Source organism: Theropithecus gelada, chromosome 12, assembly GCF_003255815.1.
Source record: "Theropithecus gelada isolate Dixy chromosome 12, Tgel_1.0, whole genome shotgun sequence".
Classification (NCBI taxonomy): Eukaryota; Metazoa; Chordata; class Mammalia; order Primates; family Cercopithecidae; genus Theropithecus; species Theropithecus gelada.
In genome coordinates this window covers 78368015-78384736 of record NC_037680.1, presented here as the reverse complement: position 1 = coordinate 78384736, position 16722 = coordinate 78368015, and the positions used below count along the sequence as shown (strand labels likewise).

At 37.6% G+C, this 16722-nt stretch overlaps 1 protein-coding gene across 2 annotated transcripts in view; it reads left to right on the top strand.

The window, feature by feature from the left end:
- ALS2 (ALS2, alsin Rho guanine nucleotide exchange factor) overlaps window positions 1-16722 on the top strand; it is an 84404-nt gene that overhangs the window by 43314 nt on the left and 24368 nt on the right. For both annotated transcript variants that reach the window (XM_025405122.1, XM_025405123.1), the window contains exons 12-21: window positions 2290-2355; window positions 7591-7753; window positions 11826-11957; window positions 12367-12495; window positions 12926-12996; window positions 13423-13489; window positions 13835-14037; window positions 14152-14217; window positions 15248-15346; window positions 15962-16126. In XM_025405122.1, coding sequence (XP_025260907.1) covers window positions 2290-2355; window positions 7591-7753; window positions 11826-11957; window positions 12367-12495; window positions 12926-12996; window positions 13423-13489; window positions 13835-14037; window positions 14152-14217; window positions 15248-15346; window positions 15962-16126 — 1161 coding nt within the window. The remainder of the gene's footprint in view (window positions 1-2289; window positions 2356-7590; window positions 7754-11825; window positions 11958-12366; window positions 12496-12925; window positions 12997-13422; window positions 13490-13834; window positions 14038-14151; window positions 14218-15247; window positions 15347-15961; window positions 16127-16722) is intronic.

Genomic DNA, 16722 nt, shown 5'->3' with positions numbered 1-16722 from the left:
GTATAGGTTTTGTTCTCTATTCATTCACACCTCAACCATCCAGCAAACACTGAGTGCCCACTCAGTGCCAGGCATTTGCGGGGAGCTCCAAGCCCACAGCAGCACAGCATGGGGCCTGCAAAAAGCACCAGCCCTCACGGAGTTCATGTTTTGTTGGTGTTTTGATTATTTATAACATAAATAACATGTGTCTATTACTGAAAACTGCACAAATAAAGATAATCAAGTATCACCCATAATCCTACCACCAGAACTAACCACTGTTTATCTTCTTAGTGTATTTCCTTTCCAACCTATGTAATATGCGCAGATAGTTGGATGCTATTTTAATTCTAAGCAAAATTGAAAATATTTGAAGCTGTTGTCTAAGAGGAAATATCCTGGTTTGAGTCTTTTAACACATCATCTTTCAGAAATGAAAAATAAAAATAATAGAACTTACTACTAGTTTTCTTTTTTAAAACTAGATTTTGTTGTTTTTGTGATTCCAGCTTTTACTGGTATAATTTTCATTTTTTGACTGGAATTCATCTCATAATACTTCTACTTCACTTCTTTTTCTTCTCTGGTACTTTAGGCCTTATGCTTAAAAATGCTTTTGTTTAGATATTTTGGGCTTTTTTTTAATATAACGTTTTATTTCTATAGATGGGGCAAGTAAAATATTTGGGTTTACGTATGAATCTTTAAAATTATTTTTATAATAATTTTAAAGTTATTGAAGCCTGGAGTGCAGTGGCACCATTACAGCTCACTGCAGCCTTGACCTCCCAGGCTCAAGTGATTCTCCCACCTCAGCCTCCCAAGAAGCTGGGACTACAGGTGCATGCCAGCATGTCCAGCTAATTTTTTTTATATTTTGTAGAGACAGGGGTCTCACTATGTTGTCCAAGCTGGTCTCAAACTCCTGGGTGTAAGTTATCCTCCTGCCTCAGCCTCCCAAAGTGCTAGGATTGCAAGTGTGAGCCACTGTGCCTGGCCAAAATTATTTTTAATTGTGATAAAATACACATCACATAAAATTAACCATTATAACCATATTTAATTGTACGGTACTGTAGGCTAATTTTAGTAGGAGTTTCCCTTCTTCCTCAAAGTCAGTTGATTCCCTTTGCCAGCCCAGGTGTGTACAAGAAATGTACAAGGCTCAAAGCAGTATAACTAGACTTGTTCTTTAGCAGTATATCAATATTTAATCAACATTCTCTAACACTGACTCAACCACTTTTAACATATTTTCTTACCTTAACTGTCATTTCTTTCTTTCTTTTTTCTTTTTTTTTTTTGAGCTGGAGTTTCACTCTTGTTGCCCAGGCTGGAGTGCAATGGCACGGTCTTGGCTCACCACAACCTCCGCCTCCTAGGTTCAAGTGATTCTCCTGCCTCAGCCTCCCAAGTAGCAGGGATTACAGGCGCCTGCCACCGCGCCCAGCTACTTTTTGTAGTTTTAGTAGAGGCAGGGTTTCACCATGTTGGCCAGGCTGGTCTCAAACTCCTGACCTCAGGTAATTCACCTGCCTCGGCCTCCCACAGTGCTGAGATTACAGGAGTGAGACACCGCCCCCGGCCTTCACTGTCATTTCTTAATTGGGAAACCTGAAGTGAAGATTAGAGAAAATTTTCATTCAAAATTCAACTATTTTAATTATGTTTTCTCAAGTGTGTTTATTAAGTTACCACGTAATAGATATTGCTTGGTAGATACCAAGTAAATTACTGCATTTTCTGCATAGCTTTAGGTGTTTTTAAAATTTCCTTTTCTATTACCATCTTTTTTTTTTTTTTTTTGGAGACAGAGTCTTACCCTGTCGCCCAGGCTGTGCAATGTTGGAATCACAGCTCACTGCAGCCTCAACCTCCCAGGCTCAATGGATCCTCCCACCTCAGCCTCTCAAGTAGTTGAGACTACAGGCATGTGCCACCATGCCTAACTAATTTTTCTATTTTTTTGTAGAGTCAGGTTTCCCCATGCTGCCCAGGCTGATCTCAAACTCCTAGGCTCAAGCGATCCTCCCGCCTTAGCCTCCCAAAGTGCTGGGATTACAGGTGTGAGCCAATGTGACCAGCCTTATATTACCATCTTTACTAAGCTGGAATTCCCCTACCCCTCCCTTTACCTCCATTATTGTAATTATTACACAACCTGCCCTTCACAAATGTTGACATCACAAAACTTCTGAAATTCGTTGGTGAAATAATCAAGAATTATCTATTCCAGGTATGTGTTTGGAAACTGAAGAACTAATTTACATTTCAGCTAACGTACATGTGTTTTCTTTTCTGCTCAAGGTATTGCACATCTATTACAAATTTCCTGGTTATGGGAGGATTCCAGCTTCTTGCTAAGCCTGCCATGTAAGCAAACCCACACCTTCCAGTTGTTCTCTCAACCAAAGATCATGTTTTATAGTGCTCTGTGTTTTCAAGTGCCCAGGGAAAGCTTTGACTTCATCATTTTACCAAACAAATCAAAATATAAACTTGAAGTAAGTCTTACAAAGGACAGGTACTATTAACCGCTGGTTGTCATTGTAAGTAGTATGCCATTGAAAAAGCACTGAATGAATAGGCTCAGGTTCTGGGTCCTTCTGTGCTATCCCTGAGACTTTGGACAGCTCTCTTTACTTCAGTAGGCCTAGTGTTTTCTCATCTGAAAAATGGTAATGTTCTCTTTCACTGGAGAGGAACAAATAATGTATGTGGTGATACACAGAAAAAAGTGTTTGCGCAGATAGAAAGTATTTGCATTTAGCTTCTGGGTAAATAATTTAAAAGCTCCTTACACAAGGCAATAATCCCAAACGGATAGTTTCTCAACAAGTGTTGACCCAGCAACAAAGCCAAGGTTTTAAAAAAATCTGTATTTAACTTTTTTTTTCTTTTTAAAATAGAAGAGATAGGGTCTCACTGTGTTACCCAGGCTGGTTAGGAACTCCTGGGCTCAAGTGGTTCTCCTGTCTCGGCCTCCCAAAGTGCTGGGATTACAGGCATGCACCACTGTGCCAGGCCAAAAATTCTGTATTTTAATAGAAAATACTTTAAATATGTACTCACCACCCAGATTTAGCAGACGTTAATGTTTTACCATGTATGCTTTTTTTTTTTTTTTTTTTTTTTGAGTCAGGGTCTCGCTCTGTCATCCAGGCTGGAGTGCAGTGGCACAATCTTGGCTCACTGCAACATCTGCCTCCTGGGTTCAAGCAATTCTCCTGCCTCAGCCTCCCGAGTAGCTGGGACTACAGGTGTGCACCACCACACCCAGCTAATTTTTGTATTTTTAGTAGAGACGGAGTTTCACCATGTTGGCCAAACTGGTCTCGAACTCCTGACCTCAAGTGATTCACCCATCTTGGCCTCCAAAAGTACCAGGCTTACAGGTGTGAGCCACCACGCCCAGCCCCGTGTTTGCTTTTGATCTTTTATCCTGATAGAAGGAATGCTAACCATCTCATCTCATTTCTAGTTTTAATGGGAATACTTTTAATATTTCACTATTAAAAATGATTACTTTAGGTTTTTGGTAGATACAATTTATAGGGTTAAAAAGCCCCTATTTCTAAAAGTTGTAGAGGAAGCGATTTTTATAATGTTAAATATCTTTGCGTTTCCAAATTCCAAAATTCAGTAATCTATGTATTAATTTTTTAATACATTGCTGAAATAAATTTGCTTATACAGTTGTCTCTTAGTACCCATGAGGGATTGAGTCCAGGACCTCCCAAAGGAAACCAAAATTCAAGGATGTTCGAGTCCCTGATATAAAATGGCTTAGTATTTGCATATAACCTGTGCACATCCTTTCATATATGTTAAATCATCTCTAGATTACTTATAACATCTAATAAAATATAAATGCTATATAAATTGTTGTTATATGGTATTGTTTAGGAATTAATGACAAAAAAGTGGTAGAGACATAATTTTTTTATGAAATATTTTTGGTCTGAGGTTGTTGAATCCACAGATTTGGAACTCACAGATATGGAGGAGCTTTTTCTCCTTTTCTGTTTCCTGGAAGTTCATAGTTTATATGAAGTAGGAATTATTTGTACTTTGAAGATTTAGTAAAATTCATCTGTAAAAATAATCTGGGCTTCATGGGGACATTTGCTGTAGGGAGTTTTTACTGATTTAATGAATAGGTATTTTCAGGTCTTTATTTCTTTTTATGGCTTTTGTTATTTATATTTCTCTGGAAAATTGTTCATTGCACCCGTGTTTTAAAGTTTATTGGCATAATGTTCCTACCATAGTCTTAAGATGATTACACCAGAATAACTGTAGCTGTACCCCCTATTTTTCATTCTTACGATTTTTGGGCCTTTTATCTTTTTTATCTTTATCAGTCTTGTCAGCAGTTTACTACTTTTTTAATTAATTTTTTCAAAAATTAGAGAATCATTTCTTTCCCTTTTAAAAAATTTCATTAATTTCTGTTTTTTATTTCCTTCTTTCTTTTTGTTTACCTGTTAACTTCTTACAACTTCGAGTTTAGCACTTGGTTCATTCATTTTTCAAATTTAAAATTTTTCTAATGTAGCCATCTAAGGCTACAAATTTCCCTCTAATTGTTGCTTTAGCTGAATCTTACAAGTCTTGATATGTTTTGTTTTTATAGTCATTCAGTTCTAAATATTTTTGGATGTATTTTTCTAACTTCCATTATGAATCCTTGGACTCACACGCTTGTTGATTTCCAAAATATAGGAGTTTGACCTTTATTTTTTAAAATGACAGGTTCAAGAATATGTCTTTAACCTTGTGTAGTAACTTTAAAATTCTTGATCTTAATACATCACCATTTTCCATTCTTTTACTTTCAGCCTGTCTACATTGTTTTGGTATATTTCTTATAAGGAGCAAATGGATGGACTTATTGTTTGTTGTTATTGTTGTTGTTTACATTTGAGAACTTCTGGTTTTGACAAGTTTAGATTTGTAATTACTGATTTTATATTTATTATTTTAAATCTCATTATTATAATGACTAAAATAGCTTAGTTAACCTATAATGTTGGTGAAATGCTGAATCATAGCCAAAGAAAATAGGAGAAAATGGGGTTGTACCCAAACCTATAATTAAATGGAGCAGAGAGAAAATGCAATAGTTATTTTTCAAATAGTAATGCTTAAAGAAAAACAAGTTTAATTACAGGAAGATGCTAAAGATAGATGAAGACTTGTGACAATTTAAATGGAAAGCTTCTGGGCTTCCTGAAGGGCTACAGCAATTACTGACCCTGGTTCCTTATTCTGCTGCTGTTGACCTTCCTCTAGTATTTCTGAGTCAGATTCACAGTACCGAAGAACTGACCTTGTTAGAACAGGAAAATGAGATGACATAAGTTGAAAGCCTCTTGCCTTTTGCACAGCACCATGCCCAGAGCCTGGGTTTTACATAGTTAAAGGCAGCACTGACAACTTTTTCCCATTTCTATTTACAAAGTCAATAGTTAAAATTACCTTAAAGATTTCATTTTCAGAGGAGAGTTTGAGAATGTCTAGAGCACAGCTAGGGTGCCCACATGGCTGTTAGTGGATCTTGGATGATGATGTGCAAGCACTTATCATTCATCTGATTTATCACTCAGCTGCTCACATCAGGCTTGCCTGGTGGTTTGATTATTATGCAAGTTTTTTTTCTTAACTGTGATAAAATATATGTAATGTCATATTTATTTTAATCTTAATTGTACACTAGTATGTGTACAATTGAGGGGCATCAAATACATTCACAGTATTGTATAACATCACTATTTTTTCATTATCCCCAAGAAAAACTGAGTGCATGTGAAATAATAACTCCTCCCATACTGTCTCCCCCTGTCTACCTGGCTCTGGTAACCTCTATTCTACTTCCTCTCTGTATGAGTTTGCCTAGTCTAGGTACCTTATATGAGTCGAATCATGTATTTATTTGCCCTTCTGTGTCTGGCTTATTTCTTTAAGCATAGTATTTTTAAGGTTCATTCATGTTGTAGCATACGTCAAAATTTCGTTCTGTTTTATGGCTGAATAATATTCTCTTATATGTACACACTACTACATTTTATCAATCAGTTCATCTGCTGATGGACACTTAGGTTGTTTCTACCTTTAATATTTTTATTTTAAAAATCTGAGTAAAAAGTATAGACTTTGCCATATAAGGAAAAAGTAATATTGCCACTATTAGATTAAAAACTCCCTAGAAAAGATAAGCTGATCAGAGATGATTTCTGGTTCAGATTTCTTAGGAGTGTAGCTTGTCCTCTTTCGGGGAAGACTGTAGGTAAGGACATGAGTGAGTCCTGGAAAGTAGTGGAGTTCACAAGAGTTGGAACATTTCTGGTCTACTGTAGACTGGGTACTGGGTATTGAGGAGAAATACGGTCCAAGGGAGTTTGTGTTCACTATATCTTACCTCCGCCTCTGAGGAGCAGGTCAAAGCAGAACACTTGTATAGAATTAAGTAAGTCCTCAGCTGGTCTCTGCAGTAGAACATGGAGAACAAAGTAAGAACATTAGCACAAGCCAAACATAAATAAAATCTGGGCACTCTATCTAAGATCTTTTTTGTTGTTGTTGTTGTTGAGACAAGCTGGTCACCCAGGCTGGTGTGCAGTGGCACAACCACGGCTCACTACAGCCTCCACTTCCTGTGCTCAAATGATCCTCCTGCCTCAGCCGCCTGAGTAGCTGGGACTACAGGTGCACACTTCCATGCCTGGCTAATTTTTGTATTTTTTGTAGAGACAGGGGTTCGTTATGTTGCTCAGGCTGGTCTCAAACTCCTGGGCTCAAGCTATCCACCCACCTTGGCATCCCAAAGTGCTGGGATTACAGGTATGAACCACTGCACCCAGCTCACCAACTCTTACTGCTTTACCATTAAGTATTTTGGTTTGGTGAGCTAAGCCTTAATGGGTTATTGATCAGCATTAAAATTTGGAATAAAATTTTAACGATGAATTTATAAAAAACTGAATATTAAAAACTAATTTTTGGCTTCAGTTTGAAATGCTTTTGAAGATATCAGCATTGAAATCATCACATATAATCATCTTTATTGTTTCTTGTTAACTGTAATACTAGTTCTTTCAGCTTTTTATTACTTTCCTATAATAAACTCATAATTGAAGGAAAAAAGAAGAAATTAGAAGTGTTTTAATATCCACACTAATTCTGTTGGAGCAAGGAGCTTCGCTTTTCTTCCAGTGTTTCTATTTAGCACAGCTGCCTAGAGCAATTAGTCTTGCCATTTATTGCTGTGACTTTTGGCTTTGAAATTAACAGGTAATGGTGTCAGCTGGTCTCTGATTATTCACCTTAAATTGTGGGATGCATGATTCATTTCCTGGAACATAGGCAGAAGCCTGTGATTAACCATTTGTATTGCTACCATTTGCTACTTTTTATACTTAAAAAATCCTATCTTATAGATAGGGAAATTCTTTTAATTATATCTGGCTTATTTCATTGTATTTCTACTTTCATAGCAGCTAAAAATGTGCATTCTGAAAGGTACTTTCTAGTGAAATGTTTTATTTAATATCATGCATATTACCAATTCAAAAAGGATTAACTAATTTTGTTTTCCTCTACCTCTAGTGATTTCCTAAATAAAAACCAAGAGCTGTTGCAAGATTTATCAGAAGTGAATGATGAAAACACTCAGTTGATGGAAATACTGAATACTTTGTTTTTCTTGCCAATCAGACGACTTCATAATTATGCAAAAGTTTTGCTAAAGCTTGCTACTTGTTTTGAAGTGGTAAGCTCCCATGTATACCTCTTTGGGCATTTGGAAAGCCAAGGATCATAGTTGTTTATATGGATTATGCCACCACAAGATCTGGAACTCCAGTAATTTAATATTTACATGTGTCTAATTAAATTTAATTTTCTTCAGGGAAATGATAGAGGAAAGTATGACTGTAGATAAATTGAGTTTTCTGTGGATTCAGTTTCCTTTTAGGACCTTATCAAGATGAATAAACTGTATTCATTTTATGAAACTTTGTCTAAAGTTGAGACTCTATGAGATGTTACTCACTCAGTAGTTGTCAAAATTTATTGGATGCATGCTGACTATGAGTTAAACAGAGCTCTTCAAAGCCCTGGTTTTCTGTATAAGGGCACACACCTGTAAGGCAGGGGTGTTAACTGGCCTGGATTCATGCTAGACTTTATACCAGGTGTTTAGGTTACCTTAGCAAATGCTGAGAGGAATCAGTGTTACAGGATTTTCTCAAATGTTAACTAGTCCACTCCTATATAAAACTAGTTAGGTGGAACCCTAGGAAGTTAGCACCACACTAGGATATAGATGTATGTTAAAGCTGGTCCTGAGACATTCACCTTTCAAATACCATCGAAATGTGTGGTTTCATTTTGTTTCTACCCTGAAAGGCTCTAGATAAATTATAATGACTCCAAAGTCCCTTATAGGTTTTTTTGTTGTTGTTAGTTAGTTTGTTTGTTTTTGAGACAGAGTCTCGTTCTGTCACTGGGGCTGGAGTACAGTGGCGCAATCTTGGCTCACTGCAACCTCCACCTCCCAGGTTCAAGTAATTCTCATGCCTCAGCCTCCTGAGTAGCTGAGATTACAGGTATGTGCCATGACACTGGCTACTTTTTTTTTGTTTTTGTATTTTTAGTAGAGATGGGGTTTCACCATGTTGGCCAGGCTGGCCTCGAACTCCTGACCTCAAGTGATTGGCCTGCCTCGGCCTCCCAAAGTGCTGGGATTACAGGCATGAGCCAACATACTGGCCCCTTATAGGTTTAGAATCTTCTTAATCTCCGGGTCTGTCTCTTGATCTAAACAGATTTCACCCCTCAGAGTGACCCAGGAACTGATTGATGTAGGCTTTCTACAGTTGAGCCTACTGTGATCTTGTAGGTCTTTTCTTTAGTCTGATTTTGACTTTAAAACTAGACTAAAGAAAAGACCTACAAGATCTTTAAACTGATCTAGCTTTAGCTGTGAAGGTTTGACCTATCAAATATCCCATTGAGATACAGCTTTCACCCCAATATGGCCTCAATCAACAAAAAAGTTTCCTACCAGATCAGCTTAGAATTGTTCAGAGTGAGAGTTCAGTTTTCCTGGATGTAGCTTTCATGTGCTTTATATTTCCTTCCTGAAACACTCCCACTCCCATCCTCATTCTGGGACAAAAGTCATTTTATCATGAAAATAAAGCCCTCTTTGACTCTGTTGGTTCTCTTTCCCCTGTCCATCTCTGAAGGATTATTTACTCTATTTTGCTAACACTTTCCATTATTCACTTCTCATGTTATATCAGTGGCCCTTATCCTCATCACAGGGGGTCAAAATCAACTGTGGAAGCTTTTTCAAAACGAACCTGCCTGTATTCCATCACTATACATTATAATTGAGTAAGTCTAAGGCACACCTTTGACATCGTGTGTGTGTACACATATATGTATTTTTTAAATGTCTCCATATAAAAATAATAATAATACTTAACATTTATTGAATGAATTCCATATGCCAGGCACTGTTCTAAGCAAGTTATATGTATTCATTTAATCCCCACATCAACTCGGTGAAGTAGGCATTATTATTATACCTATTTCATCATCAGCCTTTTGCAGATGAGAGAATTGAGACACAGCTGAGAACTGGCAGAGCTACAATTCATATCCAGGCTCTGGTTCCAGAATCTGTTCTCTTAACCTACTTTTCTAGATTGTCTTTTATGGTATATAACCTGTTAACAAAACCACTGCATTATTCTGGTACATTTTTCTATCTTGTCTGCCTAATTATGGTACAAAGATCATGCCTTATTTTTTTTCCCTAGCATTCTAGCAGAATGTTTCATATGTGGTAGATACTCATTAAATGTTTCTTAAGTGAATGGAAAAAATGAAAATGAGTGACTCTCACAATTGTGGCAAGTAAACTCATGAATGTGAGAGATCATTCTTCGATCTTACCTTCTGCTCCCTCACTACATGGCATAGCAGTTACACCCATCCCAGTAGTTGGTTCTCAAAGCTTGGTTTGCAGACCCCTGGGGCTTCCAAAGATCATTTCAAGAGGTTCACAAGGTCAAAACTATTTTCATGACAGTACTAAGATATTTGCCTTTTCCACTGTGTTGTCATTTACCTTGATAGTGCAGAAGTTAAGGTGGGTAAAACTGCTGGCTCCTTGGTAGGAATCAAGGCAGTGGCACCAGACTATACTAGTAGTCATTGCATTCTTCATTGCCATGCACTTGCAGTTAAAATACAATTTCACTTAAGAATGTCCTATTACGTGTGGTGACATGCAAAGTACATGTAAAGCAGTTCTGCTGCATGCTGAAGTGTGGTGGTTTTTCAAGAAAAAGCATGATTGTGATTGTTGAGTTGAGAGCTCCTGTTGAAATAAATGGGTTGCTTTTTTTTTTTCTTTCAACTTGAAAGGACAATTGACAGATAAACTGATTTTTCAGATTTGGATATTGGCAGATATTTTCTCAGAAATGAGTAAATGAACCTGTCATTTCAAAGGGAACAAATGATAGTATTTGTTGCCAATCATAAAATCTCAACTTTTAAGCAAAAATTAGAATGTTAGAGATGAATCTACCACTGTGAGTGTGACAGTTTCCTGATACTTAGGACTTTATCTCATGAGATTGGTGGTTCTATGATCCTGTGATTTTTGATGTTGTAGAAGAAAGATGTCAACATTTGGAAAATCTGCATAATTCAGTCAACCAGTATTTTCTATATGTCCAATCCACAATCATAGATGGTACAAAGTCATAGATGGTAAAAGACCCATTCAAAGAGCGCGATGAACCCCTGGATTTTAACATCTCAGTGTACAAAAAGCTCATGGCTGTGGTTTTAAATTCCACATTGCAGCTCTCTTTAAGAATCTACCACTTAGCAAGTTTTAATGTAGTATCAAAGGAAAATATCCACATTCATTTGAAATGGCTATTAAAATGCTTCTCTCTATTCCAGATATATACCTTTATAAGACCAGATTTTCTTCATAGGTTTTAACCAAACAACATATAACACAGTAAATGCAGAAGCTGATATAAAAGTCCAGCTGTCATTTTTAAAGCCCGATAATAAAGAGATTAGAAAAAATGTGGACCATTGCCACTTTTCTCACTAAAAACTTTTTTTTTTTGAGACGGAGTCTTGCTCTGTTGCCCAGGCTGGAGTGCGCATCTCAGCTCACTGCAAGCTCGCCTCCTGGGTTCACGCCATTCTCCTGCCTCAGCCTCCCGAGTAGCTGGGACTACAGGTGCCCGCCAGCACGCCCGGCTAATTTTTTGTATTTTTATTAGAAACAGAGTTTCACTGTTAGCCAGGATGGTCTTGATCCCCTGACCTCATGATCCGCCCACCTCGGCCTCCCGAAGTGCTGAGATTATAGGCGTGAGCCACCGAGCCCTGCCACTAAAAAAGTTTTGTAAGTGAATTAATAAAAGCTTTTGACATTTCTTAATTTTATGTTCTAATATGGTAAATATTAATAGATACAGTCCACATAAGAAAAATAAAGGGATCCCGAGACCAAAACATTTGAGAACTGCCCTATCCTGGGGTCTCTGCTGCTCTCCTCAGTAACTGCCGGGTTTTGTCTCTCTCCCCTAAATTATTCCCCTATTTCATATGTATTTTTATGTAGTAGAATTTTTCTAAAACCAATCTCCTTTTCCCAGTCTCCTGCAATGTGCTACTTATGCTCTTGGGCCAAATTTTCCCCTACATTTAATGCTATATATCTAAAGCAGACTGAGGCTACAGATTCTGGATAATGATTTTATGTTCTTTTTTTTTCCTCTTTAATTTTTGCCCTGTAGGCATCTCCAGAATATCAGAAACTGCAGGATTCCAGTTCTTGTTATGAGTGTCTTGCTCTCCATCTCGGCAGGAAGAGGAAGGAAGCAGAATACACACTGGGCTTCTGGAAGACCTTCCCCGGAAAAATGACGGTAAGCCGTGCCAATTGTCATTTGTTACCCTAGCAAACAGCAACTGTTTCAATAACAATTGATATCACTTTCTCTGTTCCTCACTTGTTTATGGCAATAACATTTTAATGACCCCTTTCCTAAAATGTCTAAGGACCATACCAATGGGTACTCTAAATACCTTCTCTCATTTCTAGAAATCCTCTCTGAAGACTTACTCACCTTTAGTTTGTTTTTGTCTTCTTTTTAATCTCCTTTGAGCTCTGATTTTGTGAAGTGGTTAGATCCCATATAAATTTAGTTTTTACACCACGCTAAGCTATGACCACCAAATTCCCTTAAACGTGATTTGTGTCTCTTTTATTTTCTCTTTGCATGTTAAAATGATTTTGATTGTTTCACTTAGTATTATATTTGTCTTTAATTCCAGGACTCCTTGAGGAAGCCAGAGCGTCGACTGCTGTGTGAGAGCAGTAACCGAGCCCTGTCTCTGCAGCATGCTGGGAGGTTTTCTGTGAATTGGTTCATTCTCTTTAATGATGCACTGGTCCATGCCCAGGTAGGCTGGATTCCTCACCTTAAAAGAATCCCTGAAAGGTGGAATCCTATCCTTTTTAACTATACTATCAGTTTATGTTCAAAACTAGTGTGAGTTTACTGAAACTGTTGACTAAAAGAGACTGTTCAGCTACAGCATGGATTTGTGTATGCACTGGATTTCAGAGAACTTCTGAAGTTTCCAGCTTGAGAATGAGTGTCAGCCATGTGAAAGGGGCCCTGCAGCAGAGATGGCAAGGCCCTTTGGGTTAGCTGTGTTATGGGGACAATGTGGCAGAATTGGTGGCACCTGCATGGACTTAACTATTTCAAGGGGTTGTGCAGCAGCGACTGCAGGGCCCATGTGGGTTAATGACATGAAGGGGATATGGGCAGAGACCCCAAGGTCTACATGGGCTTTCATAAAAGTGCCTCCATGTTCTCTGTTTCAGTTCTCCACACACCATGTTTTCCCTCTGGCCACGCTGTGGGCAGAGCCACTGTCTGAAGAAGCTGGTGGTGTGTAAGTGTGTCCCCCCTCCCCACTCTACCCCGTCCAAGTCTGTTACCCAGGTTGCTTCCTTAAATGTGAAAAAAGGCTCAGGAGGACTTGGGAGACAGTCTCCCCATTCTGCATAACGAGACCCACCTCCCAGCACATTAGACAGTAAAGTAGTCTATTGATAATAAAATGGCCTGTTGCAAAGATCATGGCAAGTCACGATCAGGTGATGAAAAGGCATCTTCATTGCACACATCCCCATCGTTCAACACAGAGCAGAGAATTCTTTGTTCTTTCCACCATGGTGGGACCCAAAACCAAACAAGCGTTTACATTAATTGACTTCTGCTCCTCTTGAAATAAAGAGGTTGCTTTTCAAATTTGAGGATTGATACTGTAACGACAGGTTGTTAAACCTACTGGTATTTGTCCTTGTGAACGTTTTAGGAATGGCTTAAAGATAACCACACCTGAGGAGCAGTTCACTCTCATTTCATCTACACCCCAGGAAAAGGTTAGTCCATTATGGTATTTTCTTTCAATCTTCACCCTGGCTTTTTCTGCCTCTTATGTAATAAAGAAGAAATATAAATTGTTCTTGCTTGACTAATGATGTACAGTTCTTCTGATAAATCTTCATTAAGCCAAAACTATAGGTTCTTGGTTTTGTTTTTTTTTTTAATGTGACTCAATTTTAAACATATAGCAGAGAAATCCAAGAGCCAGTCAATATTACTCTATTAACAGGAAAAGCATGGGACGCAAATAATTTATTCACACCAAAGAAAACTAACAGGGTGTAAAGGAATGCTTGATGAATTGTTGCCTTAAGCTTATTGACATTACTTTTTGCTCCTAGACAAAGTGGCTGCGAGCTATAAGCCAAGCTGTAGATCAGGCTTTGAGAGGGATGTCTGATCTTCCCGCTTATGGAAGTGGTAGCAGTGTTCAGAGACAGGAACCACCCATTTCACGCAGTGCCAAATATACTTTCTACAAAGATCCTCGCCTAAAGGATGCCACCTATGATGGACGCTGGCTTTCAGGGAAGCCTCATGGCAGGTGAAAATGTTGAAGATTTATACCTGGGGTGAGGATGATCATCACATGATAGAAAAAGTATTGATTACCTGAAATATTAGTTGACATGCATTATTCTTTGCTTACGCATTCCAGAGGGGTTTTGAAGTGGCCTGATGGAAAGATGTATTCTGGCATGTTCAGGAATGGCTTGGAAGATGGGTAAGAAAATTGTGTAAAATATGATAGTAAATTCAAGTTCAGTAAAGTCATAAATTATGTTATTTTATATGCAGAGCTGCTTTTCAAACAAAAGTAGATTTTTGTTGTTATTTTTCAGAAATGCACATGTATGATCATGAAGAGAGCCAGGAGTGAGGGATACAGCCTCTGATTTACCTAGACTGGGTCATTTTCCTTGATAGCTGTGTGACCTCAAATTACACAGCCTTCCATCTGTTAAAATGGGGCTGTGTTTTCGATAATTTCTCAGTTGTGAAGACTGAGAACTCTGGTAATGTTAATGGTAGGACTATTGAGACAGTAGTCCCCCTTTACACAAAGGACATAGAAAAATTTTCCTTTCCGTTGTTTTAAGTCATCTTTAATTTCTGCGGTATGTTAAAAGAGAAAATTTCCCAGTGCTCTATTATCCTAATGATGTTCTAATGACTTTTTAAAATAAATTTATCATGTTTTCTAACACTAGAAATGTATTTACATGATTAGTTTGTGACAGTATTTTGTATAATGTTAAGGAAGTAATTTATTTTAGTGTATAAAAAATGTTGGGTAGGTGATTTTGTGTGTCTGTGTGATCATGTAAATTCTTGTGATGTGTTAAAGTCTCTTTTTAATAGATTGTTAGAATGAGAAGGACTTTAGATCATCTCATTTACCCGCTGAGTTGCCCCTCTTATTATCTAAATAAAGGAGCTGGATACCTGGGCTTACCCCATGGTGGTGCAGGTAATTAGTGACAGAGATAGGCGAAGGACACAGGTCTTCTGTTTTTCACCGGACTTGTATTAAAACACCATATCTTAGTGTAGTGGGGCTGATGTCCCACTCCTCTTGCCAAACAGCTTAGGTTATAGATTCACCTTAAACCAAGATGCTGTTTTAACCCTTTCCTCCTACAGGTGAATGTTTTCTCTGTCTTCCTTGTTAAAATGTTTACCACGATACACATACAAAAGGTGAATATGTCATAAATGCATATTCTTTTGTTATTTTTTCTTTTTCGTGGCAGGTATGGAGAATACAGAATCCCAAACAAGGCAATTAACAAAGAAGACCATTATGTGGGCCATTGGAAAGAAGGAAAAATGTGCGGTCAAGGAGTCTACAGGTAATGACATTGGAAAGGCTGTTGGACTGATGTTGGTTTTTCATATAACCATGTAAACCTGAATGTTTGCATAGTCAAAATTTCCAAGGTTTAAGTTTTGCTTAGTCTTATAGATAAAATTTAGAGGAGTAAATAAAATTGAAACTCTCTGTGATCTTCTTTTAAAGGTCAACCCCTCATCTATCACAGGATGAAAATACTGGATTATTAAATTTAGTTCTTATCTAAATTTTATATACCTTATAAACCATAATTTTCTCATAGAGACTCCTATATGTCTTATCTATAAATTTATCTTATTTTTATTTACCTGATTCTAATGGACAAAACCTTTATTCTTCCCTCTTACAAAAAACTCATTATTTCATTTTCCCATAAGAGACTAAAAACACATTTTTTTCCATGTTAATGCAAAATACCACCCATGGTGTCTTTAACTTTTTAACTTTAATCATTCAAAAACAAGGTTTTTTTAATTGGTGAAAAATAATCATATAAACAAATAATTATAGCTACCAGTGAGACTGAGTATGGTTTTGGATTTTCTAAACTTTGTAAAAATGAGCATCAGAATTCAATGTGCATGTGGTAATTATCCATTCTTTCCAACCACAGCTATGCTTCTGGTGAAGTGTTTGAGGGTTGTTTCCAAGATAATATGCGTCATGGTCATGGCCTTCTACGAAGTGGGAAATTGACGTCCTCTTCTCCTAGTATGTTCATTGGCCAGTGGGTAACGGATAAGAAAGCAGGATATGGTGTCTTTGATGATATCACTAGGTACAGTGTTCTCCTTCTTTTCTCACAGTTTAAGCAAATGATTAAGTACCATGATTATTTAACAAGCAGTTTATACTTATTTTGTCTTTTTCATGGAGATTAGTAAGATTTCTTTGAGTTTGAGTAGGTGAAAAATAAACCTTCTTTTATGACAAACCCTTTTATTTATTTTTTTTTATTTTTTGAGATAGGGTCTCACTCTGTCACCCAGGCTGGAGTGGTGCGATCTCAGCTCACTGCAATGTCTGCCTCCTGGGTTCAAGGGATCCTCCTACCTCAGTCTACCAAGTAGCTGGGACCACAGCCACACACCACCACACCCAGTTAATTTTTTGTATTTTTGGTAGAGATGGGGTTTTGCCATATTGTCCAGGCTGGTCTCGAACTCCTGGCCTCAAGTGTTCCACCTGCCTTTGCCTCCCAAAGTGCTGGGATTATAGGCATGAGCCACCGCACCCAGCCTCTTTCTTTTTAAGTTAGCAAACTTTTGTGTAAGAAAAACCTGTGCATAGGTTTTATTCTGCTTATTACATTTTAAATGAAATTATTTAGAGTTGAATTCTAGGCCTTCTTTTTAAAAATTATATATTTTAAAG